This window comes from Lutjanus erythropterus, chromosome 6, assembly GCF_056507025.1.
Source record: "Lutjanus erythropterus isolate fLutEry1 chromosome 6, fLutEry1.hap2, whole genome shotgun sequence".
NCBI classification, from domain to species: domain Eukaryota; kingdom Metazoa; phylum Chordata; class Actinopteri; order Lutjaniformes; family Lutjanidae; genus Lutjanus; species Lutjanus erythropterus.
Window position 1 is genome coordinate 37,635,374 of NC_139322.1, and position 22,169 is coordinate 37,657,542.

Sequence of the window (22,169 nt, forward strand, 5' to 3'; positions counted from 1 at the left end):
AGAATTATACAGTTGTCATGGCAAAAGAAAATGTTACCCACAGAGAAGACAGAGTTGATCCTCTTTATGTTGTTAGTAGTCACAGACCTTTTTCATGGCAGCCATTTTTATATGAAATAATAGGGCATTCACAGGTGTTGCCAATTATACTAATTAAAGCTAAAGTAATCGGGTTCTCTCTGGGGAGGAGTGGCATATGTTCTGCTAAATACAGTGTTCTCTTATCTGCAGAAACAGCACAGAAACAGTAGCTCTGACTGTCGGAGACAATGCCAGGTCAACAACGCGGATCGTCATCGTATGTTTTGATCCTGTCCCGTTCAAGCTGCCTACTGGAAAACTATCTATCAGACATTAGAGGAGGTATTCAGAACTACTAACCCTTTTAGAGTCAATGTTCCATACCTATGCAATATCTATTCCAAAGATAGAGCCCTTATGACAATCCTGCTGGCTCCACGTAAAAAAGCTATAAGTCATAAACCCCCAGCTCCCTTGAATGAGAACCGGGCAGACATAGTTCATCAAATATATACAATGGAGAAATTGACACATTCCCTCAGAATACAGCAAGATAAATTTACCAGTGGACTGACTTTATCTGGCCCAAAGGCAAGACTTTATATGAGACATGTGCATAACTTGAATACTGCCATTCCTCCCAGTTGTTATGTTTTGTAGTGTACATAGTCAAGGCTGGTACTGAAGTTGATGCCTATGCCAATTCTAGACTCACTGGCCACTTTATTAGGTACACCTTGCTAATAGTGAGTTGGACCCCCTTTTGCCTTTAGAACTGCCTTAATTCTTCATGGCACAGATTCAACAAGGTGCTGGAAACATTCCTCAGAGATTCTGGTCCATATTGACATGATAGAATCACACAGTTACTGCAGATTTATCAGCTGCACATCCATGATGTGAATCTCCTGTTCCACCACATCCCAAAGGTTCTCTATTGGATTGACATCTGGTGACTGTGGAGGCCGCTGGAGTACAGTGAACTCACTGTCATGTTCAAGAAACCAGTTTGAGATGATCTGAGCTTTGTGACATGATGTGTTATCCTGCTAGAAAGTATCCATCAGAAGATGGATACACTGTGGTCATAAAGGGATGGACATGGTCAGCAACAACACTCAGGTAGGCTGTGGAGTTTAAATGATGCTCAGTTGGTACTAAGGGGCCCAAAGAGTGCCAAGAAAATATCACCCACACCATCAAACCTCCAGCGGCCTGAAGTGTTGATACAAGGCAGGATGGATCCATGCTTTCATGCTGTTTACACCAAATTCTGATCCGACCATCTGAATGTTGCAGCAGAAATCGAGACTCATGAGAGCTGTCCCTGTGTGAATTGTAGCCTCAGTTTCTTGTTCTTAGCTGACAGGAGTGATATCTGGCGTGGTCTTCTGCTGTTGTAGCCCATCTGCTTCAAGGTTTGACATGTTGTGTGTTCAGAGATGATCCTCTGCATACCTTGGTTTTAATGAGGGGTTATTTGAGTTACTGTTGCTTTTCTATCGTCTTGAACCAGTCTGGCCATTCTCCTCTGACCTCTGGCATCAACAAGGCATTTTCACCCAGAGAACTGCTGCTCATCGGATATTTCCTCTTTTTCAGACCATCCTCTGTAAACCCCAGAGATGGTTGTGTGTGAAAATCCCAGGAGCACCAACAACCACGCCACATTCAAAGTCACTTAAATGCTCGGTTTGAACTTGAGCAGGTTGTCTTGACCATGTCTATATGCCTAAATACACTGAGTTGCTGCCATGTGATTGGCTCATTAGATATTTGCATGAACGAACAGTTGAACGTGTACCTAATAGTGTCCAATGAGTGTAATTCTATCTGGAACCAAAATGTCCACTGTGTAAGATTTGCATGGATTTTTGGCAAAATATGGCAGAAATGGATTATACTATTCATTTTCATTAGTATGTGATCACCTGAAGATAATAATTATTATATTTTCGTTTCACAGTCACCTGTATGTTCTCCTACACACTTGGAAGGGGAGAGTGAGGCGAGGTACATTTATTTGGTTGCAACCAGCAACCTTACCACTAAATACCACTAAATCCTACACACTGGTCCTTTCATACCATCATATATTTTAAACCGAATAGGTGGTTTGACCTTTTTCCAAGTAAATTACCTGTTATTAATTTGTCACATTTCTTTTTTTTTCTTTTCTTTTCTTTTCTTTTCTTTTCTTTTCTTTTCTTTTCTTTTCTTTTCTTTTCTTTTCTTTTCTTTTCTCTTTTCTTCAATAAGCTTGGAGGATCTGCTGTCTTCACACTTGTCATCACAGTAGGACAATGCTAATAACACAGTTCATAACAAGTTATTTATTTTCCCCATATGGCATTGAAAAGTTATTGATCAGATTAATTATTATTAATATATTAATGATATTAATTCCATTACATTCAGGTCAAACAGAGTTAGGATGCTGCTACTGTGCACATTAGCTCACTGAAAAAAGCCTCTGCTATACCAAATTGAATGGAACCTCAGTATCACTGGTTACACCTCCTACTATTTCATATCATATTGCTGCTGTGAAAAAGGTCTATTATTGTCTGTCTCTGTCTCTTTCAATTCTGAAAGATTTTGTGACCTGTCTAGTTTAAATGCATGCCTCAATTTTAAATTTAAGTTTCAAATTAATTATTTAATAAATACTTTGTAATGTAGTTGTGTGTCAAATTTTATTTGGCACTAGTAAATAAAAAAAGGTTTACTGAATGATAAGAGAGATAAGAAGTGTTTTGTTCACATATGAATACAAGTGTGTCTTGAGATTTTGGCTTGCTCTTTGGTGTGCCTAAGGTACAAAAGGTTTGAAAACCATTGTGCCACAGTATCAGATAAACACTGATATAATTTACAATAGTATTGAAGGAAAACATGACATCAATCCATAGAACTGGGTTTCATTGATATTGATGCTTTATGATGACCACTGACTACAGGGCATCCTTTTGTGTACCACCTTGTTGCTGCACAATTATGGGTCATATTGGACTAACATACTGTATATGCACACATACACTGGGCTGGTAGCCAGCAGCAGTGGGCCTATATGGCTTTTGGCCAGAAGATGTCACTATACAATAAGAAACAAGCTGCAGTCATCTGTAACACAGCTAGACACAAACATTGTCTCTATATATTTTTATCTATATTTGACATCATAGTGATTAATTTATCCTAATCTTAATTAATACTTATTGTACCAGTTCCCCCACATTATGTGTAAACGATCAACAAATGATATCATACTTGGTGTAATATCATACCAAATGTGTTTTTGTTGTGGTTTTACACTTTTGCACACCATTGCAATATTTTGCAGTGAGAAATAAAAAAGGAATGAGAGCAGCCCTCCCAGTAAGACCATTTTGATTATTATTGATAGCCTTATTATGTGAATCACCAATGAGGTTTTGTTATTTAGGCTCAAAGGTAATTTCGATTGTTTAGGGAATCACTAAAAAGAACAATCAAATGGGTTTCTAAGGTCTCCAACAAAATTTGGGTCGTTCCATTTTCATCATGTCATAATCACTAACACCTAACACTAAACACAGTGAGATAATGTTTGAACATCGCTACTTTAATCACTGATGGTAGTGCAGTCATTAACCAAATCATGACAATATTCACTCAGATGAAATTAGCTGGATAAATGAAATGTAAGTCACGTCAGTTTTGTTTATTGAGCACCATACATAACAGAAGTTATCTCAAAGCAATTTTCATGTAGAGCTGATTTAGACTGTACTCTTTATAACATTATTTACAGAGACCTAAGAGTCACTTTAAAAATCTTAAACAAGATTTTCCTGTTCTATTGTTCATCTAGCTATTTGGAGCACAGATGAGAGCCTCTGTGAGGACAGTCTCTCTCAGCAGAGGAACAAAATTAAGTGTATTTACTCAAATACTGCAGTTAAGTGCAAATTTAAGGTATTTGTATTTTACTTGTGTATGATCCTTTTTTATTCTTTTTCTCACTTTCTTCCATATTATTACAGAGCAGAAAATGCTACATTTCTGAGGCAAATATTGTACTTTTTGCTCAACTACATTTATTTGATATAAGACTATATATTAATTGACAAACTGCCCAGCAGTAGCATATAATATATATACTCAGAAATTAAAACAACCATTTAAGTCATGTACACATTAATGTAGTAGTAATCATAATAAAATAATCTGACATAAACTATTCTGAAATGGGATATTAAAATTAACTTCTTACTTCAAATTACTTCTAGGTTTGGTACTTTATATTTTGATGCCCATACTTTTGTGCTTTTACTTAAGTTAAATTTTAATGCATGACTTTAAAAAACCAAACTTATTAACCAATGGTATTGTAGACTAAAAAAGGCACATGTAAAATTCAAGACAATACATTTCACACAAAAAACAACAAAAACAAACAAACAAAAAAGTGAGGAAGTCACACCAATATCAAATGAAAAGGAAAATTACAGACAACAATAAGTAATGAAATCAATAAAGAACAAATAAAATAAAATAAAATCAAAAAAGGAATTATGGTGCATATATTTATAAAGATATAGGGCAACATTTCACATATTTTATAGAGTATATAGAGTGTAGAGTATATAGAGTTATAGAGTATATTTTTATAGAGTATTATTTCATTATTGCATTTTGCATATGCAAATGCAGCTACTATAGTTTTTAAAAACATTTGTGTGAAATGTCTTGCTAAAATATTACATTAATATTAAATAAAAAAACTCAATGATTAAATAATGATTAAATGACTAAATATATAAACTAGTTATATTATTATTATTATTATTATTATTATTATTATTATTATTATTATTATTATTATTAAAAATATATGTTCTTTGATTTCAAAGTTTCAGGGCAGGGCTGGAAGATAGTGGGCTCTTATTTTGAAGTCGAAGGTGAGAGAAAGCCAGAGGCTGTCTTTTATTTTGAAGTGAGGTGTCGCCAGCTCTCCAGGCACAGAGAGAGAGAGAGAGAGAGAGAGGGAGGGAGGTAGAGTGTCATGGTCAGAGGTACAGACACTACAGTAGTCAGTAGTGGTGTAGCTACCCAGGCAGCGGCAAGTATGAGAGGAGATAAGTTTACAGGCTGAGCTGGGCTGGTTGGCAGCCGCTGTCGCATTCTTGGAGAGACAAACGGTTGGACATCGAGAAGTCGTGGGACAGTGTGGAAAAATAACTGGCGGACATAGACATATTCGGATTTTGGATACAGAGCAGCGGCGGCAGCAGCAGGAGCAGCAGGAGCGAGTGTGTGGTTTGGCGGCGGTCCCGCTGCTAGCGAAACATGAACAAAAACCACCGTGTGCCGAGCAACCGTTCACTGAGTGCCGTGGAGGTGAAGAGCAAGGTAATGTTAGCTCCATACGGACACTTCTCCGTCAGTTTGCCCGCTATGTTTGTAGTGTGAACTCTCCCGCTGGCTAATTTAGCCTGCTAAGTGGCTTGATAGCAAGTTATGATGTCGCACAAATTAGACAGACACAAGCTAAAGATTAACTAGCTAACACAGGTGTTATTATTCTGACTAGCTCGCTAGCGGCTCGCCATACTTAAAACTTAGGTTTTAAACGTGTTGTCGTTTGATTCTTGTGACAAGTTTGATAGCTAGCGAGTTAAGTTTGAAGGCGGAGGTTGTTGTCAGCTGACGCCGCAGTGAGCCAGTGTCACCTGTCACAGCCTCCTCCGCCGCTCCCACCTGCTCATTTAACAAATATTGACTCCAAGTTTCAGTCAAGTTTTCGTTTCAGCATAACCACAAGGCAAGTTTACATAAGTTACAAGACGTTTTTCTGTGTCAAATTAGCCCCGGTATGACCTGTTAAAAGCTGATTTTCATGTTATTTTCCTGTGCGTACAGGTGTCATACGGCCTGCGACAGAGAGGCTCATGGCTCCTTCCGCGAAAGGACTGCCTGTGGCATGATTATACACACATGCAGAGGAATGGCGCCTTAGGCCTTTTCTGCTGCTCAAAACTAGTTCATATAGCTACATTTGTTGACACAAACTGTGACCTATTTGCTAGTGCCACTACTTCTTTAGCAACACTTACATTTTAAAGGGACACTTCACCCTAAAATCATAAATACATATTCTTTCTCTCACCTGTAGTGCTGTTTATCCATCTATATTATTTTGCTGTGAGTTGCAGATTTTTTGAGATATCAGTTGCAGAGATGTCTACTTCTCAAATATTGTGGAACTAGATGGCACTCAACTTGTGGTGCTCAAAGTGCTGGAAACAATACATTTGAAAAACTTAGCAGTATCTCTTTCATCATGACAACCATGACAAGGTTACTCAAGGTAATCCACAGACCTTAGCTGCATTTCCACCATAGTGACTTTTCGCAGGGACTGGGAACCTTTGGAGGAACTTGTTTCCACCAAAGGAACCACAGTCTAAATTAAGTTCCCATGACATAATTTTACCCCCCAAACAGTCCCTGTCAGGGAAGCAATGCATACCAAAAGTACAAGATTTTGGGAGTTGGGCTTGCAGCACTGCACTGAACGTTTCTGATTGGTCAAGTACTGGCAACATTTTATTTCAGCAACTATTTTTAAAGATGTGTAACCGCAACCATTTGTTTTTTATTCATTGTGCTTTGACATATCAATCTCAACATCAGTACACAAATAATGATATGTTTTTCCCTTTATAGCTTTCATTGTTGTTGTGTAGTCGCACAAAAAAATGACATGTAAAAATAGCCATCACTTTTTCTTGTCAGCAGACTAATTTGCATACTCCTCTCGTGCCTTTAGATCATGGAGGAAACACAGACAACAGGAAGCTGATGGAACCTTTTAGTTCCTTGAAAAGTAGTTACTGGGACTAAAAGGTCTGTGTACTTTGGGAAGAAACATGGCTTTTGTAAGCAGTTTCATGTTGGAACTATTTTCCTTCTACCAAACGCCAGTGGTATCACTGTGCATAAGGAAGTATGTGTCTACTCATGGAAAAGAGAGTTGCACTCGTGACAGTGTAGGATGTAAACATAAACCTTCTAGTCGACTGAGCTGTGACCTCTCATCCATGAGTAGATGCGTGCTTCCATCTGTGGTGATATGGATCATCTTGAGTAACCAGGTCATGATAGGCCTGGGAAATAAAACAATAGTGACAAATAAATCAGCAGTTGACACTTTATCAATAGCAATAAGAAAATTGTTCAACAAAATGTTCAGTAATTTCACTTAGGTGCAAATTGCCATGAAAGCACATAATGAATACTCCCTGGAGTGTGCTACGAGTGATGGATTAACAACCAGTCATTTAGCAGGTGTGTTGTTCAGTTGCAGCATTGACAACAACAGAAACAGCATAGAGTGAGAAAATTTTGGGGCAGTTTTGAGGGAACTTTATACGTCTATTACCTGTGTGCCTTGATAAATAAATAAATTGATTGAAACTGAGAGAAGGTAGATATCTGCAAAACTCAGCCACTCACACCAAAACAATCTATATGGATAAATAGCGCTACAAGTGAGAGGAAAAATATGTCAATTTGATTTTTGGGGTGAGCTGTCTGTTTAATTCCCTCCCAAACATTTTATGCCAAGTAATAATGGTGCAATCAGGTGCTCCTCAGATGGTCCCAGTTTCTGAGTTGAGAAGTTGTTATTCCGACTTCAGTGTGTTCATGTGCTTTTAAGTCCAAAAGTAAGAACAGTGTGGGTGTTACTAAAAGTAGAGGGTACTCGTGTAGAGTAGGGGACTTGTTGTCAGGGTTAATGCTAATAAATAACATTTTTAATTAATCTAAGTCACTCTATGTGGTAAATAATGGTTATATAGTATTAGAAATGACATGTGACCAAAAATGATATGCAGTATGTGAATTAATAAAAAGTTATCTCTTCCACCATATTTCTGTGTATATGATGTCAGCAACTTGGGAACTCATGTGAGAAGATTCTCTGTGACTTTCTGAGTTGTTGGTCCGACTTCCCAGTAAGGATAACATTTTTTTCATTATTCTGTGACCACATGAATGCACTATAATATAGACCAACTTATTGTTTTACTTTCTTCAGCTCCTTCCCAAACCGAGCAGTCCAGGACCATTTGAAATGTGTCATCTTCGAACGTTTTAATGTGGGGGACCCGTGTTGTTTCCTTGTCTTTAATTAATAAAATTCTCCTTTGCACTCATGAATAAGTTGATGAGCGTCCAGGTTAGCAGTGCATTGTAGATCATCTTTTGTTAGTGCCGGGCAACAGTAACCACAACATTTGGTACTTCTCATCACCACCACCAATGGGACATTGTGCTCTGTCTCAGCTCAACAGTTGCCTAAAGATTAGGCATCTGCAGTCATTGATCCGGTCAGACCGTACTTATTACTGTGTCACCCACAGGCCAGCAGCGTATTTTGTGGGAATGCATGTGTTCTGAAAACACAACTGCATACCCAAGATTCTGTCAGGCAGCTTTATTACACAGTGCTATTCAGTCTTCAACTTATTGCACCCATAAACACAAAAACAGAGATGATTCACACATCACAAAATCTACATTAATTATTCATCACATGTGGCGTGCTAGCTTGTCCACATGGATGACAGACTCTTACATACAGCCTACAGTGGTTTTGAAATTAGCTAGGCTACCAGAACAGTGTTCACTCTTAGCTCCAAATCTCAGACCCTTTAAATAGATGTTCCCTAATATTGTGTGCATGCATTGCAAGCAAACGATTTTGTACTACATCTCAGCTATCCCACTCTTTCTTTGGCTCTTAAAGGGACAGTTCATCCCAAAACATATTTTTTTGTCTGGAGTAGAATCTATCACAACTACTTTAGAATATAGAGGAACTACTTCTTTTTGACTTCTTGGGTCTTCTCATTATTTTTGGAAAGAGACACTGGCTTTGAATTTTTCAAATGTATTTTTTTTTTTTTTTTTTGGTGCTTTAAGTGCCACAAGCTGAGTGCCATTTTGTTCCAGTGTATCTTACAGAAGGCAGACATCTCTACAGCTGATATTCTTAAAACTCACACCAAAATATTCCAAATGGTTAAACAACACCCCAGGCCAGGAGAAAAATATGCATTTTTGATTTTGGGCTGAACTGTCTCTTTAAATAATCAGTTGTTTCTCCCTTACACCCCATGTGTGTTTGTATGATTGTGCTCACGCATCTTTGCCTGTCTGCCTCCATCCCAGTTTGGTGCAGAGTTTCGTCGGTTCTCGCTGGATCGGTCGAAGCCAGGTCGCTTTGATGAATTCTACGGCCTCTTGCAGCATGTTCATCGCATCCCCAACGTGGAGTTGTTGGTGGGCTACGCCGACGTGCATGGTGACCTGCTGCCCATCAACAACGATGACAACTACCACAAAGCCATCTCCACTGCAAGCCCTCTACTCAGGCTGTTCCTGCAGAGGAAAGGTAAGCATGGAGTCCCAGTTTCCTCTTTGTTACATCAGATCTGTTTTTCTATGGAAATACAAACAAAGGTCTTGTGTTGGCTTCAAATAGTGCAGCATAGAAATATGCGGTAGACTGCTGAGCAGGAAAGTATGTTATTAAGCTTTGTGTATTTTGTCTACATAATCAAAAAGATAAAAATCATAAAAGACCCCATTATCACCTTTCTGTTTCAGTGTTTTTAGGTTGCCTGTGCCCATGTATTTTGTCCTCATTGAGCTGTTATTTCAAACCAACTATTCAACACGCCTGTCCTCTAGCTATGTCCTTTGGTGTCTCTGTGTGACCCACATAGCTAAAGGTCAGTGACCCCACTGAGAACCAGTGTTTGTTTCCAAAAACAATCTCTCCAGAGTAGTTGAATATTTTCAGGGGTTTTTTTTCTTAAATGAGAGGTCTGTTTTTGCTGTGTGATGCTGACACATTCAACACATACACTTGTTGCATACAATACTGCTGTTTTTTCTTACTTCCACATTGACTCTGGTATACCTATTACCTATAATCATGATAATACAATATATTGTGTCATACGCAAGTCCTCTGTCATTTAAAGTTCTGGTGAAGTAGTTTAGAAGTAGAAGTTTTGGTAGTCGTCATTGTTTGCACATGTTTACAGATTAGCATAAGACTGCATACAGCTCTTTAGAGTTAGACATATTAATATTAGTATCAATCATAAACTGTCAAAAAACTGTGAGAAATGCTCATGACAATTCCCCAGAGCCCAAAATCACACCATCAGGTTGCTTCTTTTGTTCAATCAACAGTCCAGACTCTTTATTTAATGTCATACATGTCATACATGTAGAAAAGTAGAAAATTCTAAAAACTAGTAATTTTGTTGTGATCAACTAATTGTTGCAGCTCTGATATACTGTATATGTAAAAAAAACCTAAGTGCATTGGTTTTTGAAGTCAACCCTTAACTAATGAGTGTGTCGAGTGCGACCTGTTGAATGCAGGGAAGACCCCAGGGTCTGCTGGCCAGGGCAGGTCGGGCCGCGCGCTCTGTTGTGTTTAAGCTGTCTCGCTGTGCCATATGACCCTATGCAAGCTAAGCCACTTTGTCAGGAGGAGATTAGTGGGGTCACTGTGTAGCGCTGCATGGGACCGTGTTTCAATTACACGCTCCAGACACTAGCCCCACGCTGGGCTCACTGCTGCTCACACACTCACAAAAACACATGCAAACACAGTCATGCAAGCAAGCAGGCAGGCATCACACATCAGTCATGCACTCACACATGCACTGTATTTCAGGAAAGATAGAACAAAGGCAGAAGACGCACGCTAATGCAGCCACAACCCCCTGTAGACCCCACTGCCCTCAGACTCCGTTTTCCCTCCTGATTTGTCTGCCCCCCCCCCATCTTACTGCTAAGCACCAGTTGGTCCCAGCTTAAAAGGCTCTGCAGTGTGCGGATGCAGCAAATTGGCAGCTTGTAGATAATTTATTATATATCTGCAGACACTAGTTATTATCTCTAGTGATGGCTCTATAGTGAGTTAATGGCTTCTCTATGTTGAGGTGTGTCAGGCCAAGTGCCAGCACTGAGCACTAAGCACTGTTTGTTTATGTCCCAAGTATCTCAAATCTTTAAAGTCTGCTCTCTTGACAACATGATGTCAGACAGAGGATGAAAAATGATTTTATTTAGCAGACTATTTGAGTTCTTATATTGCTGCATTCAAGTCAAAGTCTGAGATTGAAATTTTCCAGATGAAATTTCCACCTTCTGACCTCCAAGTGTTCCAGGTGTGTGACACCAAATGTAAACAAAAAACTTGGCTGATTGTGACAAGCTGATGTTTCTTTGGGAAGTAGAGCAAGAGTCAATTAACCCATTAGTTGTCAACAATGAAATTAATCACCAGCTATTGTGATAATGTATGTAATAATGTGCACTTCCATGCATGCGGCCATTGTCTTCATGAATTCAGGTAGATGGATTTACAGTGAGTTAACAAACAGGAACTCTGAAGTAGTAGTAGTAGTAGTAGTACTAGGAAGTTTGGAATTTTCGAGTTCTCTAGAATGCAACAAATCAAAAAGAAATGTTCCTTTTCTTTAATCAGATGAGTCAACACTACACTCTTTCATGTTACAATATCAGCAGCATAAAGGTCATAGTAGAGAGTCATGGGGTCATAGTGGGGCGTCACACTTCACGTCACACCAGAGAAACACTACCGCAGTTTTCAGCTCTTGACTGCTGAGTAACTCCACTAAACCAGTTTGTGTTTAGTACACTCCAGCAACCTAGTCCAGAGTTTCAGACTCTAAGACAGAGTCACAACAAACTATAATATAGGATATATATAGGAATATAGGACTACTACTATATCCTTTGAGACGGCGACTGATGGATTATGTAAATGTCTTAGATGGTCAGACGTGATGTGATTGGTCATTATTGCATAAGAGCAGGACCTCAGACAAAGCAGCAGAGTAGGCTGACGTTTGTTACAACTTGGCCTGCATTGAATAGTGCCGTGAAATCCTATTACACAGATATCTGGGAAATGTGTTGGAGCTAATAAAAATCTCCAGTCTCAGTGACTGTAAACAGGTTCCCGACAGACAATTTCAGCTGACATGATTTGTGCGTGTGTGGTCTCTGCAGAATTCATTCCATGCGTGTTATGTGAGGCTATTTTTGGCACTGTATTTTATTTGTCTGGAAGACTGAATCCAGGCTACGTATACCCTAAGCTAGGTGCTGTGTGGGTTTTGTTCATTCACTGCTTCGCAGATGGTTCGATGGATGGATTGAGGGATGGATGTTAGCCTGTGAGTGTCTGTTGTAGCATTGTTGTGGTCTGCTTCTTGAATAATACCCACATTGTTGTTGTTTCTGCATCAACGCTACATCACTGACCGGCCATTAGAGTTGTATTGTTCACTGCTGAAAAATGGGCTAAGTGTTTGTGCCTGTGTGTGTGTGTGTGTGTGTGTGTGTGTGTGTGTGTGTGTGTGTGTGTGTGTTTGTGTGTGTGTGTGTGTGTGTGTGTGGGGACTGCTGGACTCTGTTCATGCCCGGCATTTTTAAAATTGCTTTAACATGCACCAATACAACTGAGCAGCAGCAGCGGGTGTCCCCTACACTTCACCCCCTCACCCCCATCTGTGAACAATGTGCCGATGACTATTGAGCTGGCAGTGAGGTGTCCACTGTTTACTGGTTGTCATGGCAGCAGTGAAGAGGCCCGTTCATAGGTGGATTAACAGTGTTGGAGTCTCTTTAAGGCTGATGGGGGCTGCAAAGCACGCTGGGAACAGTACTCTTGGTGCTTTTCAAAACACAAACTGTCTTAGGTCGGTCTTATCTGTCTTTCTACAGCGTCATTTGGATGCATGTGATACTTTCTTGTTTTAGCTACTTTGTGAGTAGTATATGTGTCAGACACACTTTGGAGTCAATAAAATCTAGATGATACTGGCCAGTCCAGGCTGCACATTATGATTCACTGATAGATGAGAGTGATTAAGAGCTATTTCCTGCTCCACACTGTTTTTGCTAAGGTCTGTGTAAATGGAGAACGCAGTGGCCATTAGTCAGCTGTCAAAGACATAATGATCCATTGAAAAAAGTTGATGTTAGTTTCTCTCTTGTTGTCATATCAGCTTTTTTACACGCTTCTCAGTCTGTCAGTTGTTGTTTTTGTCATAACTTCCTGTCTTCAGACCTCTACCTAGCTTGGATTGGAGGGAGTCAGTAATATAATAATGCGATACCTTGCTTTATGGTGAATCAAATGAACACCAAACACAAAATGAGAATTCTCTTTGTATATCACACAGTATTAAAAAGTTTACATCAAGATCACACAGTTATAGAAAAGCCTTCAATAAAGTGTTGCACCGCATTAATAGGGATGACTATAACACTTTTTTAGGGGTGGTACTGATACAGCAGCCTGGAGTATCTGCCAAGACCAATCAAATGGCATCCTTTTTCTCCCCTGAAACAGCTAAGCTGTTAATAATACATTTGTGGATCCTTAACTCAGACATCTAAAAATTATCACGCTAAAACTGTGAAACAACTATTCTACTCTCATGAAAGAAAAAATACACAGCCCACAACATGACTCAGTTATGCAATACTGCTGCTTCTTTTTATTTAAACTTTTTCACACAGAACTTTCAGCGCTCATTTTTTTTTTTTTTTTTGCTTTTTTCTTTCTCAAGCTTAAAATAACACACAGCTGATATGATGACAGCACTGCTGACAGGTCTCACTGATCTTTTGTTTTGGCCCATTACCTACTGGTAATGGATCGAACCAGTGATTTTGGCAGTGTCGGACTGATACCAATACTGAGAATCTGATCAATGCATCCCTACTTATTAAAAGCTTACCATAATAGTGGGCTTCATATCTCATCTTTAAGACCGTGCCTCAATGGCCCCTGCTGTTGAGGCACCACTTTGAAACGTCATAATAATCCAGGAATTAACTAGAGTCGCATAGTGACATTATAGCCCATTGGTTAAGAATAAATACATTGGCATAGTCACATAGTCATTTATTTTAAGCATAAAGAACAATCTTGATACAGATCTCTTAGATTTTGGGGACTTTAACAGTTGAAAAATCAATCAATCCTAGTTTAGAATTTCTCTATTGCAGTTTCTTGTTACTTCCATTAAAAATTCCAATATTAATATGAATATTGGGTGAGCTCTGTGCTTCATAAATAATTATATATTTCTTTGCATAAAACCAACTGTACATATCCTGTCAATACTGTACATACATCCCTACATATACACTCCCTCTCCAACTCTGCCTGCTTCACCTCTAACCTATTTGACATATTAACATACACTGTACGTATATGTACTCATATAATATTCTGTTCTCTACTGTCAGTAATACTGTACATACTCTAAGATATAGAATCACTTACTGTGTGCTGTGGGACTAACATATCTTGCACCTATGTGTAAATAATCCTATGCTTTCTGCACTCCTGATTAGATGCTACGTGCATTTTATTATTTTTTTAATTATATTTATTTTATTTTTTTTACCTGTAATGACAATAAAGCGGAGCCTAATCTAATATTTGTACATTGATAGTACAACATTGTATTAGATGGCAAAAGCTTTCAGTAGAATTCATTGTTGCTCATGACAGGAAAGTGATATTTTACTGTATTTGCTCGTGTAAAGCTGTGGACTTAATTCAAAGGAAATATTGAATGTGTTTCATTCGGGTATGGTTTCTGATCAAAGCAAAACTGGCACTGGAGAAACTGTGAGTCGCACCCAGGTTTATATTTGATGGGCTCTAAAAGAGATTTTCCTGGGTTTGAATGACACCATGCTTACCTGTATCAGTCATCCAGAACATTCTTTGCCTTTGTAGTCAGACAACATGCAGAGTTTCCAGGTTGTCATCCCTGTAGTGGTAGCAATCTCTTTAAGGGTGTGGGTTTGCTTGGTGACATTGCTCATTCCTCACACAGATTCTATTCTGAATGGCTCATAACTCCTCAGCTGTAAGATAGAGGGGAAAGGTATGGAGAGGGACAGGAATGCTTGTATTTGCGTATCCCAGCAGGGACTGCCTTAGTAATTAGTAGCCAGTGCATGAGTCATCTGGCCAGAGAAAAGGAAATGTACAGTGTGAAAGTACAACACAGACAAAGTCTACCCACCCTGCAAAGCAAGCACTAGAGCAGGATAATAGAGGCAGCTCTGAGTGTGATAAGCAATGTACTGAGTCTTGTGAAGTAATGAAAGGGTGAGATGCTGCTGTAGGTGCACAGTGACAGAGACGGGGTGAGAATGTGACAGCCGCAGAGAGCCAGACGAAGCAAGGAAGACAGCGTGGTGAAGCAAAAGACAAAGCACCAAAAGTCAAAATGAGCGAGGATGCCACAACATGTAAGGAAAGAGAGGTTTAGACTTTAAGCTTGAGATGAAAGGATTAAAGTGAGAAAGACAAAGTGCTGGCAGGTGGAATGGATGTCATGTTCCCCAAGGAGAACACAGGAGAGAAAGTTTAGGAACACGAGCCAGCTCTGTTGTGGATCTCAAGTTTTCCACAGAGCATGAATTATTCCCTAGGATGCTGTATGTAATGAGCAAGGGAGCAATGGATTCATAGCACTGGAGGAGGAATTTGTGGAGGAGGAGGAACGTATCTTAGGCCTAATAAGAGAGATGGAAGGATGAAAGGGAGAAAGAGTAAACAGTATTAAAGAGGGAGTAATGTATAAGGCATTGTTTAGGCAAGGCATGTAATTAGAGATGTGGGGAAGGGAGAGGGAGTAGTGTAAGTGTGATAGGAATGCAACAAGAGAGGGAGAGAGAGGAGGATAGTGGGAATAGTATTAGTGCAGGAGGAATGCAGAGTGAGGCCCAAGCTGGGGAGGGTGGGAGAGAGAGAGAAAGAAATAAAGAGATGGATGAAGGAGGGAGGGAGGGGGCATTTTGGGTGGAATGTGGCCAGCCTCTGATCACGTCTGCTGGCTAGATTAGTCAGGACAGCAGGCCAGACCGGACCCTCGGCTGCAGAGTCCGTCCCAATCAACAAGGGGTATATGGATGGGCAGAAAAAGAGATGGTGAACAGTCAAGAAAGCGAAGGAGGAAAAGTTAAAGGAAGAAAGAGAAAGCACAGCCTGGTACTCGCTGCCCTTTGAAACCTGGCTGGATGAGACTTCATGTAGGCTGTAGGAAGATGGAGGGAGAGTGGAGGGGGAGACGGTGGGAGTCCAGGCTCTCCGTTATAGAGACTGTCAGAATTTCAGAGTTGGTTAGAGAAGATGAATGGATGGAGGGAGGGAAGGAAATGGGGGGAGCTCTGAAAAAGCAGCACTTTGGACCAATGCGGAAAGAGAAAGGGAGAGGTGAAGGAAAGCGTGAGGGTGAAGTAGTGGGCAAACTGACAAAGTTAAAGAAAGAAAGTGGACTGTTGGCCACAGCAAACCATAACTGAAAAACAAGAAAGATGGTGGGAGGGAAAGGTAGTGAGTGAGCTGTACTTTGCACACACGCATCTGAGAAACAGGAAGGAGTGTACACTGATTGTGTCAGGTGAATGTGTGACGTTTACCAGAGACTGTAAAACCTTGTCAGCTTGGGACTTAGAGGTATCTGATAGGGATGGCAATTCTTAGGATTTTATGGATACCAATACTGCTTTTTGATACTCATACTTGTGGAGGCTTTTATTGATATTACTTCCTGGAATTTCATGCAAAAAAATGACAAAAATAGACAAAAATTAATGTCTTTCAACTGGGGTAACTGGTAACTAGGGGGGTAAGAAAATATAAAAAAGATATCAAGATATTATATTTTGTGATACTGTGCTGTTTACTTTCTCAAAATATGGTATCGTGTTATCCTTACACATGCAAAGATTTGTGGCAGTGCTAATTTTGGGTTATGTTTCAAACCCTGACCACTAGATAGCAGTGCTGTTATTTAATTTTGCCGTTCTAATTGTATAAAAAAGTAAACTTTTTTTTTTAAACTCAAATGTTATACATGTGATGATTTGTTCTTCATACAATGATTTTTTTTTTTTTGCAATATATCGAACCGTAATCCCTGTATCGTGATATGTATCGTATCGTCAGATTCTTGCCAATACATATCCTTACCGGTAACCATAAGAAATACAGAATTAGTGTTCTGTGGTTGTTTGAACAGCTCACTCCATATTAAAACTTAGTCTACTTAGCATTTAGTGATTTATGCTATGCTAGCTACTGGCTACTGAGTATAGCTGAGCCAACTGAACTCCACTGTAGTGAAAAGTATATCACTCACAAACAACTGAAAAAACTGCTGCCTGACTGACGTTGTCTATGGAATGATATGAACGTGAATTAAAAGTGCTTAAAATGATGTGAACTGTCCTGAGTTAATAACTACAGAATTATTTTTATAAAAATAACAAATGCAGTGACGAAGTAATGTTGAGTTAGCTACAGCAACTGCTTTGCTAAAGCGCTTCACTGCTTAGGATTTACAGATTGCTGTATTTGCTGTACTTGTATTTGTGTTTCATGAGGTCGCTGGTGTAAATGTCTTTACATGCAGATAATGCAGTGTCAAAAGTAATGGCCTGATGCTGGCACCTTTGTCATCACTGGAGAACAAGGAGGATTTTGAAAATTCCAGCTACATTAGAGCAAATTAGCATTACATAAAAACCATTAACATCACTGTTTGTCCAGGAACATCAATCACCAATCAACATTTAGGTACTGAGTAATCAGAAACTAGTACTAATATACAAGCTCTTGATACTTTTTACATATATCAGTGTCCCTGTTAGCTGATATACTGTATTGCTGTTGTTGGAGTAATCCTCATGATGTCTCAAGAGTTGAAACAAAGAAGAAGAAAAGTTTTTGGCCATTTTAGTTTTTGTCGCTGGATTTGAAAGTGCTGTGCAAGACAAAAGATGGTTGATTTTTCTGAGCAGAGAGAGGACATTTATGTGTATTTAAAAATTAAACTCGCAGATGTAAACTGAAAGATGACAAAACAAATAAATATCAAGAGACTGGAGTTGATTTCCACCCAAATGTGAAGATGTGTTTGATCGTAATATTTTGGCTTGCAACCAGACAGATGTATATCTTCCTGATTTTAAATTAAAAAGCATTCTTTCCGTGCCCTGGGATTGGTGTTACAGAGATATTGGTATGAAGCAAGATAACTGATAGGCTTATCTCTGAATTTCTTTCAGCACACCATTCTAGCATGTTTACCCTGGCTAGCTGCACACCATAGTCAGCAGGCTCTGACATGCAGCTCCACTGTTGCCTAACTACTGTCACTGTTTGTACTTTATTTGCTCCTTATCCTTTCTACAGTCTTTACAAAGTCTTTACACTTTTAAGAAGCTATTTAAAACTGATAATGGTTAAAGGATAAGTTCACATTTTTTCAAGTATATCTTAAAACAACACTCCCATGCCCATGTGTACATAAAAAGGGTTATTGGTCACTGTAATTGTTACTGCTAATGCTTAAACTGCTTGAGTCAGCTGAGAAGACCATCTCCAGTTGATTTTTTAATGTCTCCATCTAATGAATATTAAAATGAGAACCCTGGAAAAGGGTCTTGAATATGTAAATCTACTTCATGGCTGTGTACATCATATAATGCTAAAAGATTGAGGCTAAAACTACATATCCCAGGTGTAACACCAGCATCCTCACCAGTTGTTGATCAATGTAAAGGACTTGTATACAGCAGATCTGCATTTTATGTGTATTTCAGTGTCGAGCTAGTTAGCCCAATAGCATGGTATTAAAAGTAAAATGTAGAAATAATAAAATGTAATTAAAATGTTCTTTGCTTTAACATAAATCTTGAATTGTTTGGATGCTTACTGCAGGAAAAATGTGCAGCAGATTGCTTTAATTTTACAAGAGAAATGTCATGAATTTGGAAAATGCAGTGGTGTCTAACACAGGTCTGGCTGGAGATAACATTGCTGCTGGTAGCAAGCTCTTAAGCAGATAAAGACGAGGTTTAACCCATTCCTCACATGTTTGTTCTTGTGTTTTAGATTTTTGAAAGACTACAAAAAAAAAAAAAACCTACCCACCAAACTCATGAGATAGATCTTAGAGCCCAATGCTTGCAGCTTCAACATGTAGTGAAATCCAAAGCTTTAAAGGGCTACTTTTGCTAAGCTGATTCAACAGTTGCTGTTTGGAGGAGAGGTTTAGCGACCAATACCCAGTAACTTTCAATATACATGTCAACAGTTAATATTGTTTTGATTGCACTGGTGAATTATCTCAAATTTATAAATCTATTATCTCTTTCATTGCTTTAGCTGTGGTGCCCTGATAAAATTGCCTCAATGGCCAGGTCTAACTGCAGGTTGGCTGTTTTTTCTTCCAGAGGCAGCTGCTGAAGGCCGGACAGAGCCAGAAGCAGAGAGTCCCTGTGCTCGTCCCTCCCCTGTAAAGTCCCTATTCAGGCGAATGAGCAACAGGCTTGTGAGGCTAGACTTGACTTCCCCCAACCCACGTGGCTGTTCCTCCCTCCCCTCTTCCCCTCCATCCTCCCCAACATCTAGTCCCTCGTCTCCCTGCTCCTCCTGGAGGGTGCATATAGCAGGGCTGTGGAGACGACTCGGGTTATCAGACCCAGAACTAGCCACCTCATCCCAGACTCCTTACTGTAATCTGGTGCTGAGAAGTGACCCCCCACCCTGTCCCAAGCTCAAATCCAGCCTCAGCCCCAGGAACATCCCTGCTACGATCTACCTTGAGTGCCAGGCCAGGTCCAAGCACCAACTATAGTCCCTCCACTGCCAATCCAGTCTAGCAGCAACGTCTCAGCCCTTCATCAGATCTATACTTGTCTTATCAGTCTCAGTCCGTTGAGATCATCCTGCACTTGATTTACCTGTCGCGACAGCATCTGCTTTAAAAATCAAGAAAGGGAAAATTCAATCAGAGCTGTAAGGAAAAAGAAGGATAATGGGACCAGAAAGAGGAGAATCTGCAAGACCAAGAGGGACAGAGAGAGGAGAACCAGCTCTTGCTGAGAGATGGACCAGAGTGACTGAGGGACAGATTGAATGAAGGGTGCAGGGGAGAAAATTGGGAGGGTGGGGAGGGAGAGGAGGTATTGCTGGAAAAGGAGAGGTGTCTGTGTCAGCAGAAAAGAAATTGATGGAAATGTTTCATAATGCAGTGGCGATGCAGACAGAAAAGCGCTGTACATTGAGAGTTGCATGGCAAATAAAATGTATTCATTCTGCATCAACCTCAGTCACAAGCTGTTAATTGTACATTGAATACACCACAGCTGGTTTACCCCACAATTTAGATTTTATCTACAGTATTTTTTGATTAATGGCTCCTGTGAAGACAGAGTAATAAAGCAGGACTGATGAGTGTCATAGATAATTCAGTCAGATGATATGAGGAGGCCTCAGAGCCGGCTAATGTTCATGACCGGAGTCTCTTGAATTATGGATTTAATAAGTCATTCCTCAAATTTGTCAGCTCAATTATACATCAAGGTTTTGTCTTTGCTCCAGCTTGCCTCACACCTCTGCAGGCCTCTACAGCATCTTCCTTTCCCGAACAAACACCTCAATCATATCAGCACCCTCTTAGTCTGCCTCTCTGTTGTCCTTATTCCGTCCTTTTCCTCTCAGCACTCTCCCTTTGACCTCCCTCCTTCCATTTCTTTCTCTCCGTCTTATCAGCAACATTAAGGCACTTTTATCTGGGCTGTGCCAGGGAGGTATGCTCGCCACACCAGGAATAGTAACCCTCTGGGAATTTACTCCTTTGAAAGTTTTTTATCACCTCCTCCTCCTCCTTCTCCTTTCCTTTCTTCTCTCTCCCTCTCAACTGTGTGTGTGTGCTCGCTGTATCTCTGTCTCTCCTGCACGGTTCACATCTTTTGTTTTATACACCACCCCTGTTTTTTCTCATCAACACAAGAAGTTCACATCGACACACACGTAACACTCCCACCTCCTCCCCCTCTTGGATCGTTCTGTGTCAGGAACACCGTGGCACCGGCTGTGTGGTTAACGTCCAGGCTTGTCATCAACAAACCTGACTGTTTCCAGAACACGACAACCTTCGACTTCTTGTCTTTTTCTTTGTGGTTTTCTGACTCAGATCCTTGAGACATGATGTTTGCTTACTGAAGACTGGTGCCATGGGCAGCAGTTGTTACTTATTATAATGTTTTGAGCTAGAGCACTAGTCATATGCAATGTAATGATTAATGTTTTTATGTGCTGTGACCTTGTTCATAATGCTCTGGACCTCACTGCAATCACTGTGGTGGTAATAATACGGGACCAGTAGTAGCTACAGTCACAGTGAGTTAAAGACTTTTTTTCACAGCAGACATATTGATATGAAGTAGTAGTGTAAACACAGGTGTTACCAATGATAGTAATTAATGTCCTGTTCCATTTAGTGTAGCAGAGCCGTTCAAGTGAGCCAACATGCACAATAGCAGCAGCCTGACACTGTGTGACCTCAATGGAACATTAATTAGTATAACTGGTAACATCTGTGTTTACAATACCATTTTAAAGCAAAAATAGCTGCTTTGAAAAAAAGCTATTATAAATAAAATGCCATACTTTTACATTACATTTATAACTTTAAAGGGATAGGTCAGATGTTATGAAGGGGGTTGTATGAAATACTTATCCATAGTCAGTGTATTACCTATGGTAGATGGCAGTTGGCACGTCCCCAGTTTGGAGAAGCAGGAGGAGTGCTGGTTTAGGAAGCTAAGCAATGTACTGCTGTGGACAGGGTCAGCAGCACCTATCAGTGTTTACCAAAAACAAAATCAGTATCATGAAAGCTACATTTAGAATATTTTTTTGGCTTTACCTTACAGCCTTTTCAGACGGGACACAACAGTCATAAATAAAAGCCAAATATCACTCTCTCTAAACCAATTAGACCCCACAAAACACAGGAGTTCCTGGTCTACTGCTGTCTGGATCTGTTAGTTTGTGTTTTGTCTGACTTCAGTAAATGCACACTAACTCTTTTAAAGGGAAAATTTAGCACTTTTCGTGTCCTTGTCCAATCAATGTTGATGGTAAATGTAGTCAACTGTAGCAATAAATTCCTGCGTGTGCTTTATTGTTTGAGAAAGCGGAGATCTCCTTCCACAAA

General features: G+C 39.7%; 1 protein-coding gene across 1 annotated transcript in view; it reads left to right on the forward strand.

Moving 5' to 3' along the window:
* Window positions 1-5,059: 5,059 nt before the first annotated feature.
* Window positions 5,060-22,169, forward strand: part of pard6b (par-6 partitioning defective 6 homolog beta (C. elegans)) — a 28,333-nt gene continuing 11,223 nt past the window's right edge. The window contains exons 1-2 of the mRNA XM_084721818.1: window positions 5,060-5,415; window positions 9,244-9,466. Of these exons, the coding sequence (XP_084577944.1) occupies window positions 5,353-5,415; window positions 9,244-9,466 (286 nt within the window). The 5' untranslated portion in view covers window positions 5,060-5,352. The remainder of the gene's footprint in view (window positions 5,416-9,243; window positions 9,467-22,169) is intronic.